At 41.4% G+C, this 26,042-nt stretch overlaps 1 protein-coding gene across 2 annotated transcripts; it reads left to right on the top strand.

Annotated features, from left to right (window-relative positions):
- The first annotated feature begins 864 nt into the window (after nt 1-864).
- Nucleotides 865-23,028, top strand: C1QTNF3 (C1q and TNF related 3). Of its 2 annotated transcripts, none has more exons than XM_037902627.2 (6): nt 865-1,277; nt 7,389-7,500; nt 11,594-11,748; nt 15,055-15,184; nt 16,963-17,062; nt 20,550-23,028. In XM_037902627.2, exons 1-6 carry the CDS (start codon nt 987-989, stop codon nt 20,707-20,709), a joined length of 948 nt encoding a protein of 315 aa, XP_037758555.1. In that variant the 5' UTR covers nt 865-986; the 3' UTR covers nt 20,710-23,028. The 2 variants fall into 2 exon arrangements, with proteins under 2 accessions (XP_037758555.1, XP_037758556.1); XM_037902628.2 differs by having other exon boundaries at nt 865-1,070; nt 20,550-23,025.
- Nucleotides 23,029-26,042: the final 3,014 nt, after the last annotated feature.

Here is a 26,042-nt window from a genome sequence, read left to right as displayed (position 1 = left end):
GGACTGTCTCCTGCAATTGTACAGTTCTAGAGGCTATCAGTGGATGGTTTCAAAAATGAAAATTAGGTTATTATGTGTATATAGTAATTTGGTTCTCTTTTCTTAATATGAAACAAGCTTTGTGGCAATTTATATTTACTTGGCAGTGAAAATGTAAAATTTGGTTTGGCAATGGCATTCAGAAAAACACTGGAAACTCGATGGGAGCGGGGGGGGAATTGTCCGAGTGGGAAGTTCAAATTGAAAAATTGGGGCTCAGTGTGAACCTGAATTCAACCTAGTGTGGCAGACTTGTTTACCCAGACACCTTCCACTGTTGGTGAACTGACATAGAAAATTAATTTTTTTTCTTTTATTAGTGAATGAAAAGCATAGTCAGAAATAGTTATCAAGTTGAATCATGTGCAAAAGGCTGTCTTGTACTTTTTGTTTCCTAATTGCACTTGGATGGTTTTTCTGACTGAGCTGACGCAGTCGTGTATGTGAGTTTCCTGGCAAATAAAGAAGATGACTGTGTCCGAAAGATATTTCAGAGTGTGAATTCATAGCATGTCCATGTCTAATCAAGCAATATAAACCATTAGCCACATGTTCTCCCTTTCCATCACATTTCTTCACACTTAAATGAAAACATGCCCATCCCCACCCCCAAAAGTGTCACATTTTTAAATGCCCCCAAATAGAAACCACAGGAGTCCATTACATGTGGTGGCCATTTCCAGCATACAAATCAATTTTCATTGTGGTGAATAATGCTTGGTTTGTTTAAGGAGGCATGACTGATTTTTGGATGAAGGATCCTGTCACTTTGGCATTTTCATGGTTTTATTTATTGCGCACAAACGTATAAAACTTGGTACTGGTCTAAGTGCCAAGCCTAACAGTGGAAATAGTGGAAAGGACCACATACCTACTGATGCAGTCAACGGGCTTCTCCTTCTAAAAGACATTTTCTGGACTCTTGAGAAGTTGTTATTTTGAGTAACATGGCAGTGAAGGATTTCATCACCTGGCATCTGCTGGCTTTGTTTTTAATTCCATTTTGCATGTGTCAAGATGAATACATGGAGGTGAGCAGAAGATCTAATAAAGCGGTGGCCAAAATATTGCAAAGTCACCACCAGACTGGCCATAAAGGTTCCAGCAGCAGGGAAATTTTGGGACAGCGGAGTCAACTTATAGAGTCGACTATTGATGTTAATAGCACTTCTACAGACCAAAAAGCCCAGAGACCAGAGGTAGATGATGTAGCACAGACTACCTCAGACAGAGTCCAGGTACTCTGAATTAATCTTCTAAGAATAACTTTGAAATCAGATTTTTTCTAAGATTATGACTGATACATTTAAGTAAAGAGGTTTATTAATGCTGCTTATTGGTCTGTATGCTACTGGGTTGCTTCACAGAATCTTTTAATGAACTGGTAAAGCCAGCAGTGGGTTGAGGGCAGTGAGAACACAGCCAGCAGCCCACTGTTCTGAAACTTTGATTCTATGCAATCAGATATGGTGAGATACAGTTTCTCAATTATTGCAGAATATTTTTTTTCTAGCAGACTAAGATTTTGTAATCTATTTATGACATTGTTTGCATGTGAAGAAAAATTATGAAATTGGTAAAGAGATGATATTCTGAAGGATACTGTTCAACTGGGAGAAAAAATCCCAGTTTACTTGAAATGTATATATAGAAAAAATGTATCCTTTTGAGCTTGAGAAAATAATTTAAAGCAGTAGGAATATTTGCAATGGATAGCCTCTAAGTTGCGTTTTGTTTTGTTTTTAAATCCTGGCAGTAATACTGCATTTGAGACACAAGTAGGTATGATATAACATGCTGTGTGTGTATTTGCTGCCCTTTTTATTTTAGTGGGGAAAAAAGAACTGGAATTAATGCTTCTTAAATTTCCTGTAGAGTTTGCTTTTTTGTTAGGAATCTCGTATGCATTTTACATAGCATTTTATATATTCTAGACATTAGCTCTCAGCAAAGGGAAAATTACCTCACCTGGTCATATGTAAAAACTGCGATCCAGATTTTTTTTTTTAAAAAAGGAAAAATGCTGAAGGGGATAAGATGAAGTTTTATTGAGCAGTAAACAAAATGGAAAGTTTTACATCTGCTCTGGGCTGGAGGTTTTGTTGTCTACTATGTTTTATAGTCAGTAACAAAATGAGAGTTTTATTTCCCCTACTGAATGCAAATGATTGAGTCTTTACATTTCAGTTGATGGTATTATATAATTTTTTTCAGTCTCAACCCTGGATCCTGAATTCCCAAAAGCAGAAGGAGGCAGATGTGGGATGGATAATAATTGTTTCATGACAAATAGAAATGAGTTTTGATTTTAGGTAATTGTGATGGGCTTCAGGAATGGAAACAGATCGAGATATGGCAAAACATGACAATAAGTTCAAAATACAGCAACAACATTTCCTACAGTTAAATAGTTGTACAGCACAGCATATAAACTTTCTTTGTTACAGAACTCCTGTTCTCCCAGCAAAATCAGGAAAATTTAATTTACACTAAATTGAACTTGTGTACGTAAACAGTATAATCAATGGGGGTATAGTATAATGATCCAGCTAGTGTTTGTGTGTTCCACTTCTTGCTGTTGGATGGAATACTGTGTAACTGTATACCATAGACCCTATGTTGTTAATAATTAAAGAAGATTCTCCTTTAGCTCAAGAGCTAGTGGCCTGTGCTTTACGAATTGACTTTTAATTTATTTTTAGTAATATATAATTTAATACAAATTTGTTATAATTAACAAAAAAGGCCAAATTCAGCCCTCTGACATATAGTACCATTGAAGTCATTAGGGGATGCATGTATGTCCAAGGATAGAATTTGGCACCACGTATTAAGATGATCTTTACATTTACAGTAATGGAACTACTTATTGAGCAAGAGGGACTCAGCCAATTGGCACACAGTTGACTTGACTGCAGGTCGTTCATGTCCACCATTCCTGTGTCTGGAAAATAATCTCCCATGGGCAATGATGCAATCCCAATTCTTGGCTCACTTAAAACTAGATGAAAGACGAGCAACTGTACAATAGGGGAAATCCAGCATGGAATGGCTGATTTAACATGTCTTTTCCATCACTAGAGACTATGCATTCTCAGGTGGAGAGGAACAAGCTACTTTTGGGTCCGCACAATTTTGGGCTGCTCCAAGGATTTGTATGACCCTCAATGGAAAGCAGAACAGCCAGCAGCTGTTTTCCTTTAAGCAGCTTTGCCACCTGCAGCAGCTGAGAATCCCTGTAGCTGCATATGCCTTGTGGATATTTTGCCCCTAGAATGCCCCCTATGTCTCCAGCTGTTTCATGCAATGACAGTGCCCGAAGAATTCATCCCCCAGATGTCTAAGGAGCTTGTGAGGTGACAAAGAGGGGCCAAAGAGAATAAGCAAGCCCCTCCCTATGCCAAATTTTCTACACGGCTGATAACATACGAGCGGTGTAGCATGATTTCCTCAAGCCCTGTAGCTGACAATATGTATGGAACAGATATAGATATAATCTTCTTTCTGTTGCTGCTTCTGCTTGATATACTTGGAATGCTCCTCAACTTACTGGCTTTTTGCTAGTGTTTTTGGTGGTTTATTTATTTATTTTATTTTGCCAGATGAAGTGAATCTAGAAGGAGCAGGAAGGACTTCCATGCCCTTTTATAATGAGGTGTGCTGGCCCTTTAAGCCTAACGGGGGGCAGAAGATCCCATCCTAGTGATGGGGGTGTGAGCACAGGCTCAGGAACCGGCCAAAATCGGAGGAGAGGAGGTGATCCTGGGGAATTAGCAGTGGATTGGAAAGATCCCAAGACACTTACTTTAAGGGCTTGGCATCAGGAGCCCTGCTGCATCGGGGTGGGGCAGGGCTCCCCTTCCTCCTGGCCAATCAGGAGGAGCTCTCAGAAGGAGAGGCATATATATGCCGCCTTCCCTCTCAGAACAGGACGTGTGCTGACAAAGGAAGGCAAGCAGACCCAGAAGGCTAAGCTTCTGCTGTGAAGAATAAAAGCTCCACAATTGGCAGGAGCATTGGATTTGGGTACAAGCTATGGGGTTGCTATGATGGATGTTGTGTTTGGAACACTGAGGACTATCTTGAATTACTTTGGGCTGCTGACCCATTTTCAGAGCTGATGATTATCCTGAAAAAGACTATATGGGACTCCCAAGGCACCCTTAAGAGAGGGGACAGATGGAGGGTGCTGTGGCAACACCTCTAGCTACAAGAGGGAGCCAGCTGAATGTTGTCCCTGCCCCACCCACGTACACCAGTTTGCCCCCTTCTTATTCAGAACAGGACCCATGGTGGCAGGTATTTATTTAACTTCTTGTTTTGGATAGAGTAAAATAAAACCTTAACAAAAGCCAGCAGGAAATGGAAAAATGTCTGTGTCTCTAGTTATAATTGGTCCACAGGTTCAAATTAGAGGAATTTTATTGACTATTTAGCTGCCTCCTAAACTGATAGATTTCCTAGCTGTTAATCTAAGAAAATTCAAGAGTATAATGTTCAGACATCTAGCAAATATCTTAATTCTAACCTCCTATCTGTCCTAGGAAATCTGTGTGACAGGTGATTTTCACAAGCCACTGAATTCAATTTTAGGAAAAAATTCCACAGGTTTGCCATGCAATAGAATTTATAAAGATTTTTGACAAGTGGGTCTCAATGAATCTTCAGGTCCCATTTTAAGGGTTAGAGAAAGTAGCTTTACATTATTCATTATTCACATTTAAGTCTCAAATCTCCAGATTTTTACTTTAAAACGTGTTCATTTGCCCGGAGCTCTGGGTTTCTTCAGATTAAGACAACCTAACCTGAAAATTCTTTATTTTGGGGCATTGAATACAAACAGATTTTTCACTCCTATGTCAAAAGATGTTTAAATCTAACAGGACAAATCTTATGTCAGAACTTGCCCAAGTACTCCACAGAAGTCAACAGGACAACTTTTAAGTCAGCATAGCAGAGTTTGGCCCATTTTAAATGTAATGTCCTGTTAAATTCTCTGAGAGAGAATAATTATATTGCATGAGGATATCAGCAATCTACTATCCCTCTTAAAGCTAGGCCCAGGTCACACACTTCCCTACAGAGTCCCTAGCCTGCAAGCAGAGTCAACACCCCCTGCCCACAACCCCCAGCTCAAATTTAAAGCAACAACTTGCAGTTTTAACAGTTTTCAGTACACCACATCTCTCTCTCCATTCCTTTCCCCTCAGCTTCTTCTCTCTACTTCTGTCCTAAGACATGAGGCACTCATGGAGTGCTGAAAATGTGACAGAAGTTAGTCACACCAGGCCCTTTTTTTCTCTAATCTTGCTCCCTTTATCCTCTTCTCTACCTTGCCTTGTCCTTCTCAGGTAGTTTGCATATTTTAATCCTATTGATTAAAATGATATGAGTTAGCAAATGAGTCAGCAGTGGGTTTGTGGAATAGAACCAGGAAAACATACAGCCATAATTCCAAATGGCTCAGGAAGTTATATTTATCTATAGAGAAACCACCTTTCGCAGTACTGAAATGCAGCCACCTCTTGCGTGGACATAGCAGAGGTTCAACACTGCACACTTACACGTAACTGTTGTTGACAGGAAGTGAAAAATACCATCTCCAGCAGAAACTGGAGAGAATTTAGGTAAACAGACTTCACTGATTCAACCTGAATTTCAGATCCTGGCTCTAACACAACTAGTCTTATAAAAAGGGCCATGGAATCCTTAATGATCTCTAGTGGTCAGAAGGTCTTCAGATTCATGTATCAGACAGCATCTTGCCTGCCCCCTGGCTCAATGCTAAGGGTTGGTTCTGAACTGGGTCAGAGAGAAGAGTTCCACCTATCAAAGAATCACTTACTGAAGTACCTTTTTTAAATTCTTTATGATCTCCCATCTAAATATTGACAAGAAGAGAATTAATAACCAACCAGCCATATGGGAAAAACTAAGGATTCTGGTGACATAAGTGAACTGAACCAGATTTGTGTCATTTGTCACTTTAGTAACAGGATGGAATTTCTTTGCGTTACCTCATTGCACATTCATTATTTTTCCAACATAGGATTAATCTGTTTGACGCTATTTTAAAAATAATTCTGATAGGCTAGCAGAGCATTTGTGTGTTTAGATTACAAATGAGTTTTGCGCTATTTGGAATATCAGTGTCAAATGACCATGTGAATTGCCAGCTTTTTCTGCAGGTGGTTGAAATTCACATAACACACCAAAGTCACTTATTGAAGAACCTGACATGAGCGGGTTGCCAAGTCCACCAATCATTAGTGTATTTGGGCTTCTTTTTTCCGGGGCTGCTATTCTTTCAAGTGGAGATTGTGGGTTTGGGGCTTATTTTCCAGAAAGAAAAAGGAGGAGCTCAACTTCAACTAATTAATCACAATCCTTGTAATTTTACTGAATCAATATGAATATCGATATGAGAACCCTTTGCAGTTATGAAATCTACCAGTCTGTGAATGTGAAGCCACTTGTGTATGCATAAAATAAATTGGAATTCCTTTGGGATGAAAAGCACTATAAAAATATATGGTGTTATCAAACTTTCTTATACAATAAATGTTGCTGTATATAACTCGTGCTAAGTATATTTTCACTGATACATCGTTGCACTCCTCATATGAATGACATATTGTATAAGATTTCCATCATGACACACACACACAGAGTATAACAAAATGCCCCAAATGTTATCTTTCCATCTGAGGTTTAGATTTTCAGATGGGCCTGAGTACTCTTGCACATGCCTGACTCACATAGTTGCAACTCCTTATTTAGCCAGGTACATCCTTTTCCTGCACACTTTTCATGCAGGAATTCGAGTTTGCACATGTGGACTTTCGCGCACATAGTTTTGAAAATCCAGCCTCCTATTGCTTCAGATTTAGTAGAGTAAGTTCTCCACATTGAAGCCTAAGGCCCCAATTCTGCAGTTCTTCACATACAGGCTAGCATTCCCGCCCCAAGGGCCACTGAAGTCTATGAGAATTCATGTCCACATTGTAGTTTGCCTGCATACAGCAAAATACATGATTGGAGACCAAGTTTAAAAGTTCTACCATTTTTAAATTACTTGATCTTATTTATTTAAGAATGATTTTTCAGATGGGGAAACTGATATAAAATGATGTTGTAACTCAAGAACAACTGAAAAAATTTCAAAACCAACCTCTTTAGGGAGAGGCCAGACACGGAAGATTTCAGTCTCAAAGGAGAAAAGTTCAGAAAGCTTGTAAGCATGTACAAGCAGGGGGCTATAGTGGAGACCCTGCTACCGAGATGCAGATGTATGCATAGCAAATACACTCTATGAATGGTTTATTTAAAACCTATGTTTTTGCACTCAGCCCCCTCAAAGTGGACCTCAACAGCCAGACTGCAGTAGCTGCTGCCGTGGAGAATTTGGATTCCGAGGCTATCAAGGGCCACCAGGACCTCCAGGGCCTGCTGGAATGCCAGGTAAAAATGTCACTCTGATGGACTTCTGATCAGTCTAACTGCAGATTGCGAGCTGTGAAAATCAGAGATTGGCCCAAGCAAGCAGCTGAGCTTGGATATGGATTTGGATCCAGATCCAAACTTTCCCATAACTTGCGTGGGGATTTGGAGTCAGGTTTTAGGTTCCAATCTAATCAAAACCAATTGCTAATAAAATTAATCTCTAATGGATCTATCATTAATTAAAGTGTTGTGTTTCTTATAGCTCGTAGGCCAAATTCTGCTCTTTGTTATATGAGTGACACTTCCACTGAAATTAAGGGGATGTGCCCTGCGGTGGATATTGCTTTTGTTTTCTTTGTTTTGCAAATGATGATTTGTAAATTTCTTCCTCAGATGTGCTAAATTTACAGAGGAGACACACTTGCACTGTACTCTCCCATGGAAAACTCACTTTTGTTTTTTCTTTCTTGTCTGTCTTAATGAAAAATAAAATCCAGTTTGACAGCCAGAGTATGATTTCGCTTGTGCATAGAAAACCCAGCACTCTAGTAATGAGCAGAATTTGGTGCAGTGTTTGTATGTGTGTGGGTATGAAAAGAGAGGGAGCTATATGGAAGGGGAAACGGTGATTAGACAGTGGATTTAGATTTGCTTGAGCAATTATCTTCATTAAGATGATTTATAACACAGTTGTGGGACATAAAGGAGTGTGTCACAGTCTGGGTAGCTTGCCTCAGCAACCTGGCTTTTTTCTTTTTAATTACTCATTCACTACTTTCATTCTTTCTGTCTCTTTCTACACGTTGCTGACAGTAACTCTGGTTCTGGTATCTCTATTAAATATTTCTTTAAATGGGCTGTTGATATTCTGGTGGTAGCAGTTTCCAGTAATGGTGAGGTGTGTGTTTGTTTAAGCAGCTTTGGCTGGCAAAAATGTAAAAAATAACGTTACTTTGAAATTTTTTGGCATTGGCCTGTTGTAAATAAGATTTATTATGTGAATCAGCCATCAACCCTTTACTCTACATAAATACTATATAACTCTACAGACATAGGGGAACTGTCATGGTGAGGCTTGTCATACAGAAACATAACTTTATATTTAGGGAAAGTAAAGTCATAAAGATTTGGCAGCTTAGAAAATGGTACAATGTTTTGCATTACATCCCTCTCCCCCACCCCCAGTTAACTGTGCCAGTCAGTATACTGCAAATACACAGGATTATATTTTGCAATATGGACCTATTTCTGTCCTTGTCTAATGTGAAATTATAGCTTGGCCAAATTCAGTGCTGATTTGCAGACAATCACACCAGCTAGATCAGTGTGGTTGCATGATATTAGCACAGAATCTGACCATTTGGCTCCTGTGGGGGTTGGACCTATATGACTAAGAGAAGACCCTATGGGGTCAGACTCAGTGTTGACTTACAACACATCCTATGCAATCCTAACTGGAGTCACTGTATCTGTGCTGGTGTTTCACGCAGCCTTATCCACTGTAATCACAGAACTACAACCACAGAGATTTGATTATAAGATGCATAAATTAATTAAATTAACTGGAAAGGGACAGTCCAGTTGTTTGGGTGTTATAGTGGGACTTGGGAGAGCATTCCAGTCTCTATTCCATCAGACTTCCTTTGTGACCTTGGGCACATCACTTAGCTATTCTGTGTTTTAGTTCTCCATATGTAGAATGAGGATAATAATATTTCCCTGCCTCACAGAGGTGTTGTGAGGATAATTATACTAAAGACTGTGATTCACTCAGATACTACAGCAGCGGTCCCCAAACTTTTGAGCCAGGGTGGGGAGCATGGCCACGGCTAGGGGGAGTGGGTGGAGGGGCCTGGGAAGACACAGACACGGTTAAGGGGGCTGAGGCTGGGGCTGTAGCTGTGGGTGGGTCTGGGGCCAGGAGCGGGGCTGTGGCCAGGGGCCAAGGCTGGGAGCGAGGGCGGGAGCGGAGCTGCAGCCAGGCTGCAGTGGGATCCAGCAGCTGGACCTGTGGCCTTGTGCAGCTCTGCTCCCAGACTCACTCCCAGCCTCAGTCCCGGGCTGAGAACAGAGCTGCAGCCAGTGGCTGAGACTGGGGGCTGGTGCGGGGCCAGGAGCAGAGCTGCACTGAGGCTGGGGACAGGGCCAGGGCCAGGGCTGGGAGCCAGAGATGTGGCTGGGGGTGGGGCCAGAGCAGAGCTGGGGGCGGGGAGGGGCTGGGTGACACTCCCTCCCCGCCCCCGTGGGGGCTGGTGTGGGCTCTACCGCACACCCCGGACATTCCTCCTCTCCCCCCTAGGGAGGTGCGTCCCACTGTTTGGGGACCTCTGTACTACAGCAGTAGGGTCCATATAAGTATCTTACTGACATTAAAGGGTAATGCTATATGCAGTGTTGTAGCCATGTTCATCCCAGGATATAAGAGAGACGAGATGACTGAGGTAATATCTTTTATGGGAGCAACTTATGTTGGTGAGAGACAAGCCTTAGAGCCACACAGAGCTCTTCTTCAGGTCTGGGAAAGGAACTCAGAGTGTCACAGCTAAATACAAGGTGGAACAGATGTTTAGCCTAAGTAGTTAACACATATTCCAAGGGACCATTCAAGGTGGGGGGGGAGGGGGAGGAAGAAGAGGGGGGAAAAAGCTGGGGGGGAGAGGTGAATGAGTTATAGATTATAGTAATAAGCCATAAATTCAGTCCATGATTTTTAGGAGCTAGCACAATTATGAATTTAAGCTCCCAGGCTCATCATTTGAAGGTGCTGTGCAGGGGTCATGAATGCTGGTCTACAAGGTTCTCAGAAGCTAGTAAGTTCCAACCTGCCAGCCAGTGATGTGCTAACAGGTGCCAGAATAGAAGCTGAACTCTGACAGAGGACTCCAGTCCTGGGATCTGATTAGTGGAACACATGGGGGTCTTGATTGGTTTCCCTCCCCACACCTTCCATTTAAACCAATAATAGGAACAGGAAGTTCTCCATGGATCTGGGTTTCCCCTGCCTAGGACTGCTTCCCCAGCAAACCTGCTCCCAGTGCCTGCTGCTGACCTCCTGGTAACCTGACTCTGCCTGCCTCCTGGCTGTCGGTTTTGCTCTCTGGCCTGTCTTGGACTCTGACCTCCTGGTCTCTGATCCGTCTGACTCCTCCTCTGACCATTAGGTTAGATTGCCCATGTCCCAATTGTGACAGCAGGTTTCCTTTTAGGATGAGGACGGAGATGTCAGATATAGAGTGATTGCTTTGTGAAAAGCGTTTATCCACAGATATGGTGTTTTTGTCTTGCTTTCTTGTCAGTTGCCATAGATGGTTTGGTTGCTCAGTATACCAGCAATTTCTCCAGTAAATATTGGGAAGTGTAGGGTATTATTACAAATAGCAGTTACTGTGTAAGGGGGACTGTTATCATTATGAAATTGAATCAGCAGAGTTTCATCACGGATCCTTTGCCTTTTCCTACACTTATCTAAAGTAACGTAAGCAGCTTTTTCAAACCTAACTAGTCACCCATAGACTGAAACAGACAGAATTGGCTGCATTAGCTGGCCTGTGAAAAATTCCCCAAAGACCGCCTAATTCTTTGCCCAAATCACTTCTGATTGTGTCGATGCATTTGAAGGCTATTAAGCTGCTTTTCGGGGTTACTTTGAGGAAAAACACAGCCATTCGAACAGTTCAAAGGGAAAATCAAAACAAATCCAAACTGCTCAGTGTACTCAACTACCAAACCACCTTTACTTTTGACAGCCCTGCAACACTCTGTTCCCTAGCAGTCCCCAGGTCCCTTACTATTAAGAGCTAGCACCAAAATCAAGCAATGACCTGAGAAGTCTGCATTTTATACACCAGCACTTAAGTCACATGATCCTTATTCCTTAAAGGTATTTGCACTTCCTTTTTAAAAGTCCTCCGCCAAAATCCTAAAATCTCTTAAGTCCACCAGGTTAGCCCCATAGCCATTTTTTATTCCTTGGTATCTAAACATGGGTCTTATACTGAAAAGAAGTTTTGTTATAGAGCTGGGGTGGGAAGGGAAGCATCTTGTCACAGATATGATTTGAGAGAGAGAGAGAGATTATTTGAACTGACCAGAAAGCTTTGATTATTTAAAGGAAATCATGGAAACAATGGAAATAATGGAGCACCTGGCAATGAAGGAGCCAAAGGTGACAAAGGAGACAAAGGGGACCTGGGACCAAGGGGAGATCGTGGCCATCATGGACCAAAAGGAGAGAAGGGTTACCCTGGGATTCCTCCGGAGCTTCAGGTACAAAGTCTTTAGCATGTGTTTTACAGTGTAGTTTTCTTTCCCCTCTCAAAGACAGCACCCAATTACCACAATACAATTATAGATCAAGCCCACACGTAACTGAACAACAGGAAGCATGGTGTGATATACACACTATTTGTCATTATTAAGAAACATGTCCTACAGAGTCATCCTGAAAAAGTGTTGCCAGGTCATGATCTATCTTTATTGTAAAAAGCAAACAGAGAAATATGTTTTGGACAGAGGATAAACCCCTCCAACTGGAATACCTCTTTATTGCCAGGTTTCAGGTAATGTGCACATGATGAAAGAACAGTAAATGACACAATCACATTTTTGTTAACATGCATCAAATACATATTGGTGCACTTTCTGGTTCATGTTAAAAAAACAACATCAAGAGGCACCAGGGTCCAGACTTTTACAGTTATTTAGGTGGCTACTCCAGTCAGTGTTTCAAGGCATAAGGGACAGATATTTAAAGGTATTTAAATGTCTAAAGATGCAGTTATGCCCCTAATAGGATTATCAAAAGCCTCTAGTCACTTTTGAAAATCCCACTAAGCACCTATCTGCATCTTTAGGCACCTAAATAGTCCTAAAATTTGGTCCTAAGTGACTTAGATGACTAAGTTCATTTTCAGAAGTGCCTTAGGAGCCCGAGGGCTTGTGTATATGGAGAAGTGGCATGTGGCAAGTTGGAGTGTAAATCTACAGTGCACCACCATGCCATGCACTGACTGTGTGGACTCTGCTGCTGCACACTAAAAGTTCTCTAGTGCACACTGACCTACTCCTGGAGTAGATCAAAGTGCACTAGGAAACTTTTAGTGTGCAGTAGCAGAGTCCACACACATAGTGGATGGCACACTAGTCACTGTAGATTTACACCTCAGCTTGCTGCACACTAGCTGACCATCTAAACAAGCCCTAAGTCTTGTTGAAAGTCAATGGGCCTTGGGGGCGAAAATACTTAAGTCACTTTTGAAAATTGGACATAGCTGTCTAAATCACCTCGGCCTTGCAGTTCTCAGAGGAGCAATGCCTAAATTCCTTTAAAAATCTGGTCCTTCGTGCCTTAAGAGCATCCCTCATCTTTATGATCCAGTATCACCAAACTGTTTCCTGCAGCATGGCCAGCACAAGACCTGTGCACCACTGAAGGGATTAAGTAGAATATACAAAAGGAACCCTAGATGCAAACATTCCTGAACTTTGGGGGGGAGTAGTTTGATGAGTTTACAGACCCCAACTTTGTAATTTGGGCCCATCTTTAATTCAAAGTTATGGTTCCATAACAACCATAACTCAGTTATGTTTTTGCATATACATAAAAGACATGAAAATTAACAGCAAATACACCAGTACAAATTGCTACATATGCGCAGTGTGGGGGCAATAACTTTGAATTTCCTGTAATTAAATTCTCAGTCATAATGTTGCATCAATATAGAGTTCTTGTACTGAATAAAATGCAGCTTAAAAAGTTTCCAGAACTAAGTGGCATTTCTAATACAGCAAAATAGCTGGAGAATGCTTTTAAAGATCATTAGCTGGGAAGAATTTTATGGTAGAATGATTTCAAAAACATCCTTGTTACAATTATTTTCCATCTGGGTATTTTTCTAACTTTGAACTTAGCTATCAGAACTGTTACCAATGTATATGTTCTGGTGGTAATTGAAAACGTTGCTGAATAACTGAATATCATGCCATCAGTTTTTACGTCAAATTTCCCCATTGCTTGTAACAAATAGTTTTGCTTAAAAAGTATCAGCCCAATATAGTTGATAGTTTCTAAAACTAGATTATGCTTTGGAATGTTTGAGGGGTATGTAGAGAAGGGAAAAGTGTTCCCATGTATAATGCTTTTAAAACCAGGACTATTTTAAAAGAGAATGAATCCATTTCTGATTTGCTATGTTGAAATGAGACAAGGTGGATGAAAGGCATTATTTTTTGCTTTTCTGGTTAGCTCCAGAAGGACAGATTAGAATTTCAAATGGCATTTTGACAAAAATTAATCCATTGCGTAAAATATCATTCTGTAACGACTTCACATCAACACATTAACTTAACTGAGTCCAGTTTTACCAGCTTTCCCATCTATCAAATTCATGCTGGAAAAGGGAAATCAGCCCAAACTGAACCTCTTTGAATTTCTGGTGGGGGCTTAGGATTTCAGTCACTGGATCTGAACCTACTCCTGTGGTTTTGATTCTTTGATTGTGAAGAGGTCTTTTTTCTGGTTCTAGTTCGGCCAAGATCTCATGAAAACAGCCTTTCCCGTGAGACTTAATGCTAATAATAAATACTTAGCACTTATCTACATGTCTCAAAGCACTTCACAGAAGTTAAGTGTTTTGCTTAGCAAGTTTGTGGCCTTCTAGAACCCAGGTCTCCTAACCCTCAGTCCTATGCCCTGTCCAATGTACCAAGCTGCCTTAAGATCATAGAAACTAAGAGATGGCCCATTTCGCTGCTTAGGCAAAATGGTTTTCTATGGGTCATTTTCTAGTATCTTGTCCAGTGTAGTTTGAAGTGTCCCAAATGAGGGGACATCCACCACTTCCCTTAGAACATTCTTCCACAGCCTAATATATCTGACTGACCTTTGTGAAAAACTTCTTGACAATCTAAATTTTCCCTTTTCTGAGTTTCATCCCATTATGTCCATCCAAGCAGTCTGAGCTAGCATGGCAAAGGAAGTTGGAGCAGGTGGTAGAGGATGAAGAATGTTGAACCTTGGACAGTGCAGCTAGAGGGACCCTAATCATACGGCCTCAGAATTGCTTAAGCCATTTCTGATTGGTAGCTGGAAAGATACAATAACATGTATGGGGTTTACTGAGCCTTATTTATGGCTAACACTGAGTTAAAAGCAGTAACTGAATTAAATGGATTTGAGGAACCTAGTCAAGCCAATGTTATCAAGTTTATGCTAAAATACCATACATTACATTATAACTTTTCTATCATATCGCTTTAAGCTTTTAAAGTAAAAGTGCAATTGAAAACTAAGACCCTAACCTGCAAACATTTACCCATATGATATGCTTAACTTTATATACACACACATGAATAGTTCCATTGAAGTTAAGGAGCCTAGTCCTCCTGCAATTTGATTCAATAGGAGTTTTGTTACTGGGGTTTAACGGCAGTTGGATCAGACCCTAAAAGAACATCTCTGTAAGGAAAATAAATGTACTGCACATGTCAGGAAAAAGCCTGTAGGTTGTGTTTTTATATTTGTCCTTTTCCTGCTCATTAACCACTGGTTAAATCAGATGTATATTTTTATAGATTGCATTCATGGCTTCTATGGCAACCCATTTCAGCAATCAGAACAGTGGGATAATCTTCAGTAGTGTTGAAACCAATGTTGGAAACTTCTTTGATGTTATGACTGGTAGATTTGGTGCCCCAGTGAATGGTGAGTATTTATAAAGCAAAGTAGTGTAAATTTCGGTCAGAAAAAGTGTCAGATGTTGATTAAAAGAAAAATCTGGTCCCATTAAAATTAAGGGAAGTTTAGCTATTGACTTCACTAGGACTAGAATTTAGCTCCTAGTGCTCTTGGCTTTGCCTCTGTTTGGGGAAGTTAGGAATTCAAGACAAAGTTGAGGGAACTTTAAGTAGTAATTTTTCAAATAAGAGCAACTGTTATCTGACTTCATTGTTATTCAAATCTTTGAGGTGAGTTTTTAAAACATGACTTTGGGGTTTATACATGGGGAAAGATTTATAGCCTTAGACTTCCTTTTATCTACAGAACAAGTAGAGCATAGAGGTGGCAGTGCAAATTTTAGCACGCTGTCCTGGCAAGGTGCCTCATCCCTGACCTGGAGGGACAATTTTTAAGAATAAGCACGTAATTTGCTCTCTGTGCCTGGTTCTCATTTGCACTGTGGCCTGGTCTACACACACAAGTTGTACTGTTTTAACTATACTTGAAAGTGGGTGCAAATCACATTCCCACTCACTGTAAAACTCCTTTACACTGCCAGAGCTGCAAAAAGTGGCAGTAGTGTACATGAAAATGAGGCCCTCTGGACCTGTTTTGGCTCTGATCCTATAGACACTTATGCACATGTGTAACTTTACTCATAACAGTGTCCCTTAGAGGTTAATGGAGCTAGTCATGTGAGTAAAGTTATGCACCTACTTAAGTGTTTGCAGGATCAGGTCCTTAATCTTTAACTTCTTTTCTACAACCATACTGTGATGTCAGTCATAGTGGGTTCCTGTAGATACCTGTCTCCCTCAAAAGTGGAAGGAGATCACATGTGCAAATCACAAGAATATGGGAATGATTATTAACTGATGATAGTGATTCAGGAATTATTTCTGATGAAGGTATGATGAGGAATTTGAAATTACTTTGGGTCATTTTGCCACTTCCTTCAGATTGCTGAGTGAAAACAAAATTAACTCTGCAGGACAGTATACACATGGAATCTACCACCCACACTGGCACACAGAAATCAAGGCTAACTTTTCCATGTCACACCCAGGATTCTGCAGCAATCTCTGCCCAAGCTGAGAGGTCTGCCCAAACAGAGCTCATTGCAGGATTGGGACCATAGCCTCTAAAGTGCCGCATAGCGTACTTTATTTTCCAGACCATGTCGTTTATTATTGTTTGTTATTTATATCAAAATAGCATCCACAATATAGCTAGGTACTTTCAAACACAGAAAAAGATACAATCCTTGCCCTGAAGAGCTAAAATCTAAAAAAGACAAAGGGTGAACTAAAGGGACACAATGTACAACCAAAGTGATCAGGGTGATTAGTGCCATGTGTCATGTTTGTCTATATTTTAAAAAAGTATGTTGTGGAGACTGAGTTAAGAGGGGAAAGCAATGAGTTGATAGGAGCAAGGAAGTAGGGAAGGGAAAGGGGGAGGTCATTGGACTGGATGTTTTAGTAATTTCCTTCTCAGTCTGGGAGGGAAGGCTCTGCCATTTTTAAGTAAATTTATTTAATTGGAACTTGACTTCAGTGATCCCCTGTGCTCAGTGGAGAATCAGATGACTGAATCAAATCTAGGTCTGGCTGAAGTCAAAGGGAAAACTCCCAGTGACTTCACTGAGCCCTGGGTTTGGCAAAATCTCCTCCCTTTTCTAACCAACAAACACATCTGTGGAATGTACCCTACAACCTACTATGTAAAACACACATGCATGGTGCACATGATATCTTTTTTAGGGGTGTATTTCTTCACCTTCAGCATGATGAAACATGAAGATGTGGAGGAAGTGTATGTGTACCTCATGCACAATGGCAATACAGTTTTCAGCTTATATAGGTAAGTTGAGAGGTGTGCTCTTCACCATGCTAGACAGATTTGCATGGATGTCGGTTCTTACTACACATTTTGGAGGGAACGTGGTAGTATGAAACACATCAGAAAGAAATAGCCTGTGGAACGTTTGCCTTCCTAGATTCATAGTTGTGTGTCGTTACTAGAGATGTGCCTGAGACTAAAATTCAGTCTTAGTTAGAATTTCCCCACCATTGGGGAAGGAGCTAGTGATTTTGTCACATACACAGAGCCCTGGTAGAGTTCCTCTTTGGCTGGACACTCCCCAGGCTGTTGTTTGGAGTCCACCTCACTGGGCTCCTGGTACTTTAAGCCTCTTGAGTCTGAACAGAGTCCAGGCAGTGCCCCTTCCTGTGGGAGTCTAGGCTAATTCTTGGGGTGCAGTTCCTCTGTTTAGCACCCCCTCTGAAAGCATCCGATGAAGTGGGTTCTAGCCCACGAAAGCTCATGCCCAAATAAATCTGTTAGTCTTTAAGGTGCCACCAGACTCCTTGTTGTCCCTCTGAAAGCTGAGTATCCAAAGTCCAACTGCCTAACCCTTGGGACCAGTGCTGACTCCTCAGGCTTCCTGTAGCACACCCTCTTTCAGAAGGGCAGCCATGTGGGTGCTCTGGGTTTACAATTTAACTCTTTAGGGGCACATGATAGCGAAAGCAAACAGACACACAGACAGACTTTACACCGGATTCTAAACACCAGTACTCTTTACTTAGCAGTATGGAGGATGGGGGAAGCCATCTCCCTGCCTCAAGGGCCTCACCAATTGTGGAGAATTCTTTGGCCTTAGCAGAGTCCTTTGGTGTACCAGGATCCTTCTTCAAAAGCTCATGGATTCTCTTCAGAATCCTTTCCCCCTTTATGGGTCAGCTAGTTTTCTCTCACTTTGGCTGGACCCTTATTTAAACAGCACACCTCTGCTACAAAAGCATGCCCCTCTCTCCTGTCAAAGCTTTCTATTGTGTCTCTCTGAGTCCTCATGTTTATATGTCACCCTACAAACACCTGGTTTCTTTATTCTGCTGGTGGGTACTTTTCTGCTTCAGCCAAGCCCTTTGTTCAAGGCATTTCTACCTTAATAGGCAACCACGAAGATTTAATGTCTGACTATTATCCCTGGTCTGGCAGAGACTGCTACAGTCCCTGTCCGCAAATGGTGAATTCCACATCATGACATCAGCCAGCATTTATACATTGTACATAGACAGATTCTCCAAATGGTCAGTTTTGATCTGGGGTTGTGATCTAATGGTAACATATGGTGATAGCTTAAAATAACAATATTCATCTCAGGTTGATTCTGATGCATGTACAGTACATACCATCTAAACGACAGCCTTACTGAATGTTACAATAAAGCAAGTTATACTAAAGAGAGATGACGTTTCAGCTCCAGTGCTATGAAATAGTAAGAAGGCTAAATGCTGTACATAATGTCATTGTGTCACAGGGTGGCTTGGTCACTACCTGGTTGCACTACCATGCAACTACATTGCATGGCCTCTTTCTGGTCTCTTAACCACAAACACACATGAGCTCATTACCCTTTCAGCACCTGTGTATTCAGTATTCCCTTGCAAAGTATAACAGAGCATATTGCAGGCTTATAGCAGGAGGAGACTTCCATGCAGCCTTCTCTCCTCAGCCCAGGCTCACCCTCTGAGCTTCCCTCTGCTGCCTGTTCCTCCTCCTTATATCCTCCCAAGTACAGAGTCGATTGCCTCTTTAAGCCAACAACTGCCACCCAAGGGTCAGTAATCCTCAACAGAAACTGATTAATTGACTTCAGTTAAGCCTGCACTCTGCCCAGGGCTGCACCAACCTCAGTGACCAGGGTGCTATTAACTGTGCCCTGCAATGTGTGACAGAGAATTTATCTCAGCTAAGCAGATTTCGAAGTCTTTATTTTACTCATGCGATCAGGAATCGAAAGCCCTTGGCTGTATCCAAAAGGACTGACTTTGAGCCCAGACACTTGTTCATCATATGGTTCAGAATGTGTAGATAGCCAGAATGTGAGAAATGTGTGGATCCTTCTGTGATGCTTCCCTGGGGCACCCAGGGTTGTGAGTCACCTTATTACCCCTCTACCTCCAGCAAAAGGAAGATTTCCTTGTGCTGAACTGAATGTCAGCTCCCAGACACTGCCAGATTGTTAGCCACCCATACAATCTCCTCGGGGCTCTGCCAGCCCTTATGTTGTCTTGCAGGTTAACAATAAGTGCACCCCAATCCTTGAGCCCTCTTTCCCTTGTAGTGTCCACCCCTGTAACCACAGGACACTCACAGAAATAACCAGGTAAGCTGTCCCCAAAGGAACAGTGCACCCACCAGTTTGTTTAATTCAGCTGAGGATCTGCTCCAGTATAACATAAGAGCACTGAGACATACTTATAGTGAAAGCAATAAATTGTTTATTGTCATAAATTTATTATCAAAGGCTAAGATTTAAGAGAGCGTGAGTGATGATAATGCAAACAGAGATGGTTACCTATAAAACAAAAACATAAAATGTAAACCTGGGTCTCCACTTACCAATGGCTACCTTTCCTGATAAATGAAGTAATTTCCCTCCAAGGATTCAGTCTTTTGCAGAACTAGCTGGTTCTCAGTCAAACCAGGATCCAAGCACTCATGAACCTCCCCTTCTCTTCCCAGGCCTTCCTTAGTGAATAGGTGCCAAAATGTCACACTGCATTCTATTTATATTCTTCAAGGTTCATTCCCCTGTTACCGTCCCCCACCCCCACCCCAGAGAGGAGACAACCGCCAGTACCGTCCCTTTCCCCTGTTTACTCCATGTGTAGATTTGACTTTCACGGTGTTGGCTTACAGTGCTTAATTTATACAGCCAACTGCGAGACAACTGAATAAACTTCTTCTGTCTGACTCAACACCTGCTTGTCAACTCTGCCTTGATTTTACCATTTAAAACATAATATACTGCGCACAACCAGGGCCGGCTCTGGGTTTTTTTTGCCACCCCAAGCTCAGGTGGGGCTGGGGCTTGCAGGCGGCGCTGGAAGTGGAGGGAGTGATGTCACCTTCTCCCAGCGCCTGCAGGGGCTTTACCCCCTCCCCTCCCCAGCCGCGCAGAGAAGCCCCGAGATAAGGGGTGGCATAAGGCACTGCAGCAGCCAGTGCTCAGAGGAGGTGGCGCAGCCCCGGCTCCCCGGCAGGACGCGCCCTCTCCTCCCCAGGTAGTGGCTGGGCCCTGGCAGCTCAGCATCCCGGGGCTAGGGCTTCCCCTTCCCGCTGCGGCCAGGGGCGCGGCGCCCTCGCCCCGTCTAAGTGGCGCAGCTCCGAGAGCACAACTGCCCCGAAAAAAAAGGGATGGGCGGAATGCACGTGCTTGCTTTGCCGGTGCCTGAGCAAAACAATGTGTTTTCTAGGCTCAACATTTTCTTTTAGGAGACTTACTTGATCACTGTTGACCAAAGAAAAGCGTAACTCTTTGTAAAACATTCATTCCTAGCTATGAATCAAAAGGAAAAGCTGACACATCAGGAAACAGTGCAGTGCTAAAACTTGCCAAGGGAGATGAAGTTTGGCTGCGAATGGGGAATGGAGCCCTCCATGGAGATCACCAGCGTTACTCCACCTTTGCTGGGTTTCTTCTTTTTGAAACAAAGTAAAAAAAAAAAAAAAAGTGCACTTTTAGGCAGCTTTTTTTTCAAGCTGTTTTCTTTTTTTTCCTGGTCTGTGGCATAACATTTCAACAAGGTAGGATCAGGAAGGCTTATCCTGATGCATTATGTTAGTATTCATGTATCAGAAGTGCTGAACACATTGGGTAAATGACATAGATGTTATTTCTCTGAAGGTACATTGTCACTTGGGTTGCACCTAATGGACCATTACATTGATTCTATTGGTGGTGGGGGGGACTGGTGGAAAAAAGGGGGAGAAAAGGTTTTAAAGAAATTATTTAGAAAGTGGTTTGGGCAGTTTGACCCAAATTTGGTGTATAGATAGATTTTGTTCAGTATGTCAGGAACTATACAATCCTAAATTCGTAGTCCTCGATTCATTCATTTATTCAGTCCTCCATAGAAACTGGCTGTGAATAACTGAGTTGGCTCAGTTTTAGGTGAGAGGGGACTTAGAGGAATAGGCTTATACTGAACTAGAAAAACTTTTTCAAATAGAAAAAATGTGGAAAAAAGGTATTTAGGGATTCAGGTGGTTGCCCCACCCTCTTGAACCTTTTTACGATGATGTTGGTGACTTTAGTACAGTTTTCTAGTACGTATTTACCTGCTTTAAGAAGCAATGGTAGGATTTCTTAGCTTAAGAGCAGCTCAAGGCAGAGGTTCTTTGGCCTGTGTTATGTAGGAGGTCAGACTAGATAAGCAGTTTTCAACCAGGGGTCCAGTCCAGGGCCCCCTGTGGGGCCACAAGCAGGTTTCAGGGCACCTGCCAAGCAGGGCCGGCATTAGACTCATTGGGGCCCATGACAGAAAGCCGAAGCTGCGCTGTGCAGGGCTGAAGCCCGGGGCCCTAAGACCTGCCACCCGGGACTGAAGCCAAAGCCTGAACTTAGCTTCATGGGGTCCCCTGTGGTGTGGGGCCTCAGGCAATTGCCCTTTTTGATACCCCCTAATGCCAGCCCTGGCTTTTATATGCAGAAAAAGAGCTGTTGTGGCACAGGTGGGCTGTGGAGTTTTTATAGCATGTTGGGGGAAGCCTCAGAGAGAAAAAGATTGAGATCCCCTGGACTAAATGATCATAATGGTCCTTTCTGGCCTTCCAATCTATGAAACTTGGTATAGCAGGGTACTAGATTTCAGGACTTGGGCATATTGCCAGAGATGTTTGGAATGCTCAAACAGCACCACCAGCTGGGGAAGCATGTATCTCATAGAGCTCTTAATAGGATGTACATTTTAATACCCTCAAGTTTACTTACCAGTGGAGTGCTACCATTTTCCTCCCAGTTTTTCTGGAAGTTATGCCTTGAGGATCCATCCAGTATTTCAGAAAGGACATTGTGCTATGGCAAACAAGTAGCTACACTAGTACAGTATGTAGCTGATAAATTGAAACTTTAGCTGGTTCAGTAGACCTGGCCACACTAAGCCTGGCTCTGGCCATTTTTGTTATTCCACAGTCTTCATGAACATTAACATTTGCCCTCTGTTCGTCAAGTTTACATTACCTGAAATCCTGTGTTGCCATTAACTTTTTATTTTAAAACTTACTAGCAGTTCCAAATGGGCTAACCTAATAATGATGTCTGAATACATGGTTTTTCTGCATGTTCCAGCTCTTCCCCCACATTGATGAAAGGGTAAGCATCTTAACTGGTGATTTGCAACAGATATAAGGCGCCACTTATATACTGCAAACAGGTGGGATTAGCCTGAGTATAAATTCTGAATCCTAGCAATATTTCTTAGAATGTCTTTTATAGGATAGTGATTGCCAATACCAGTACAATAGATTAATGCGTTTAAAAATCTGACCTCTGTATTTAAATATCCTTGTACTCATTCCTAGTCTATGTAAACTGCCTTTTTAAAATGGGAAAATATGTTGATACTTGAACAATAAGATCTTCATGATTTTTATTTTTGTGCATCAAACACTGACAAAATATGGATTTTAATTAATCTGATAACTTTAGCTTTTGTCTGTGTATTTAGTGCAGTGTTGTACTAAGAAGAGTTTTCATAATCTAAAACCATATTATTTTAACACAGTATTTTGGTAATATTTTGGCATGCCTTAAAATTAAAAAAAATCATACCACACAATCATATTAATCTTATTCTTTTGGAATAAGTACATTAGGTGCATGTGATATATGGCTAGATCCATTAACTCTCATGGTATGAAAATCCTTTGTGTTTGTTGAAAATTCCATTTCTGGTTGTGTTAAGAATGTTTGCTTACTTTGTTATACATACATTTACCTAATAAAGACTAATAGTCACAAAATTATAATGGGTTATTTACATCTATATTTACTATGTTACATGAAAACAGCCTAAGTACATTAACCTTTAGGAGATAATTGTATATATAGTCTCAGTACATTCTCCTAAGCATTCATTTAGCTTGTGGACTGCACAAAGGCAGTGTTAAAGGTCAAAACAAATTTAAATACCCAATGCCTGATTCTCCATTGCCCTGCATCCTGTATAGTTGTATACACCTGTGCAAAGTGAATGCAAAGTAGGTTTAAAACTATGGGTGTGATACTCATTTACATCAAGGCTACTGATACTGCACTGGCAGTGTACATTTACACTCATTTTAAGTCTCATTTACTTTGCCAAAGGGGTGTAAAGTGGCTTTAGCGTAAATGAGAATCAAGCCCTACCATTCTGATTTGATATAATTTTACACCAATTTTGCATTTACACGATGGAAAGTGAACAACTAACACAAGGTGCAGGACAACAGAGAATCAGGTCCCCAAAAGTCTATGACAAACTGTAATATGGAGGCACCGCTTGCAGCTTCATAGTTAAAGTAGAGATGTATTTTTGCACTTCAAGTACGATTCAACTTCTTTGTTATGTATGGAAATCATACATCACAGAAATGAAGGTCTGGAAGAGGCCTTCTGAGGTCATTTAATTCATCCCCTTGCACTGAGGCAGGCCTAAGTATACCTAGACCATCCCAGATAGGTGTTTGTCTAACCTCTTCTTAAAAACCTCCCCTGGTAACCTATTCCAGTGCTCAACTATCCTTATAGCTAGTTTTTCCTAATATCTCTCCTAAATCTCCCTTGCTGCAGATGAAACCCATTACGTCTGTTCCTACTTTCAGTGGACATAGAGAATAATTCATCACAGTCCTGGATGAACCTTTGGTCTGACCCAGTATGGTCATTCTTATGTTTTTATGTTCCTCCTTATAAACAGCTCATAACATATTTGAAGACTGTTATTAGGCCTCTCTCTGTCATCTTTTCTGTAAACTAAACGTCCATTTTTTTTAACCATTTCTCATAGGTCAAGTTTTCTAAAACTTTGATCATTTTTGTTGTACTCCTGTGGACTCTCTCTATTTTGCCCACACCTTTCTTAAAGTGTGGTGCCCAAAACTGGATACAATACTCCAGCTGATTCCCCATCAGTGCCAAGTAGAACAGGACAATTACCTTCCATGTCTTACATATTACACTTCTGTTAATACTCCCAGAATGATATTAACCTTTTCCACAACTGCATCACATTGTTGGCTCATATTCAATGTGTGATCCAATATAACCCCCAGATCCTTTTCTTCATTACTACCACCTAGTCAACTTTTCCAACTGATATCCAGTGCTTGCATCTCCTTCCAGCTTGGTGTCATCTGCAAATTTTATAAACATACTATCCACTCCATTATCCAAGTCATTAATGAAAGAATAATGTCCTCAGCTGTATCCTCCCCAAAATTACAGCATATATTTCTTGAATGTTGAGTGGATTTTTGACCATTTACAAGTAAATTGTTAATTTATAAATTAATTTTAAATCAGGTCCTTAAAAAATTTAGCAATTGGCATAAAATTCCCACCCTCCTCCAACATGATCTTAGCTCAGGCGTTATCTCTCCACACAAAAATTGGCAGAGTTGAATCTTGAATAAACTTAGTACAATGGGTAGATTTTTACCTAAATATTTAGCATGAAAGGTAATTCTTCCCATTATTGTTCATACCTAAAATTCTTCTTCAGCAGAGGCTGAATAATAATATGGTCCTTCTGAGAAACTCATGAAGAACTGTCCTCTCTTTCAAAATGGTTGCCAGCTTCCATTGTTCTCAATGGACCTTAGGCCACAAGCTGCCCTTTCCAAAAATGGCCACCATTAATTTACTCCTCACAGTGATCTTTTTTTGCTTCTAGGCAGCATGGAGGGGGGGGAGGGAGGGGGCGGGCGATAGTGGTGTACTATCTTCCCTGAAAGCAGCTTGGATACACACCCATTGAAAGTGGCCATCTTTGCTAAGGGCACCCTGTGGCCTCACTCCCACAGAGTACAATGAGAGATTTGAAGTGAGGTCAGCTTTTAGACTCAGTCCCAATAAGAACAATTGGGTGAAGGTGGCTATTTTGAAGAAGAGCAATTTCTTGGTGAGTTCTTGAGGAGATTTTGCGCACTCCCTCTTGTGGAGAAACTTTCAATTTGCAAAAATGGCTATTAATCGTAAATGTATCTTTTCAACATTTAACCACTGTGCCAAATCTACTCAACAGGGATGGCAGGAGGGGGAATTTGGATCAGAGGAGTGTGCAAAGGAATACAGAGGACTGGACGGAGAGGCAAATTGTATTGTGTGTGCAGGAGAATGTAGGGGGAAGCAAGTGAGAAGGAAAAACTGGGTTGTGCACACCTTATGCTGCTCTGGCAAGACAAAGCAGCTGTAAATTCAGTGTAACTGACCAGTATGCTCTTACTGCTTTGTGCAGGTCCAGAATGGCATAAAACAGCCAAGGCACCTAGGTGAATATGGCCCTAAATGTTAAAATAAAATTGAAAAAAAACTTAGTTGATGCTTCATGTCTTCAGATCATTAGAAATACCATATAGTAACTTCCTCATTGGGTTTCTTGTTTACTGTTCATGTTTGAAAATTGTAGTTAAAAAAACACAAGGAAATTCCAAGACAAAATACATATGAAAATGGAGTTAAGATTGAGAGTACATATCAGTGATTTACACACACAAAAAGTACAAGGATAGGGTAATTATTGCCAAAACAAGTGTAAGCAGAGTCAGGATGAGCTCCACCCTGACATCTGGCAGTGAGTTGTGGCAAAGAACTTCAGGGGCTGATCTCATTTGTATAGGCACACCCACCCCGCCTAGCATGAGCCTACAGCTGCCCAAATGGTCACTTTGGCTGCTGTGGGATCCCCAGTTTCTCTGTTATTGGGGCAGGAAGAATAAATTGTTATTATCCTGATTATGTGAATCAAGGACAGTGGAACTGTACTTGGCCTTTTGTTATGATGGAGGGACT

This window comes from Chelonia mydas, chromosome 5 (assembly GCF_015237465.2).
Source record: "Chelonia mydas isolate rCheMyd1 chromosome 5, rCheMyd1.pri.v2, whole genome shotgun sequence".
Taxonomy (NCBI): Eukaryota; Metazoa; Chordata; order Testudines; family Cheloniidae; genus Chelonia; species Chelonia mydas.
This window is presented reverse-complemented; position numbering and strand designations above follow the sequence as displayed.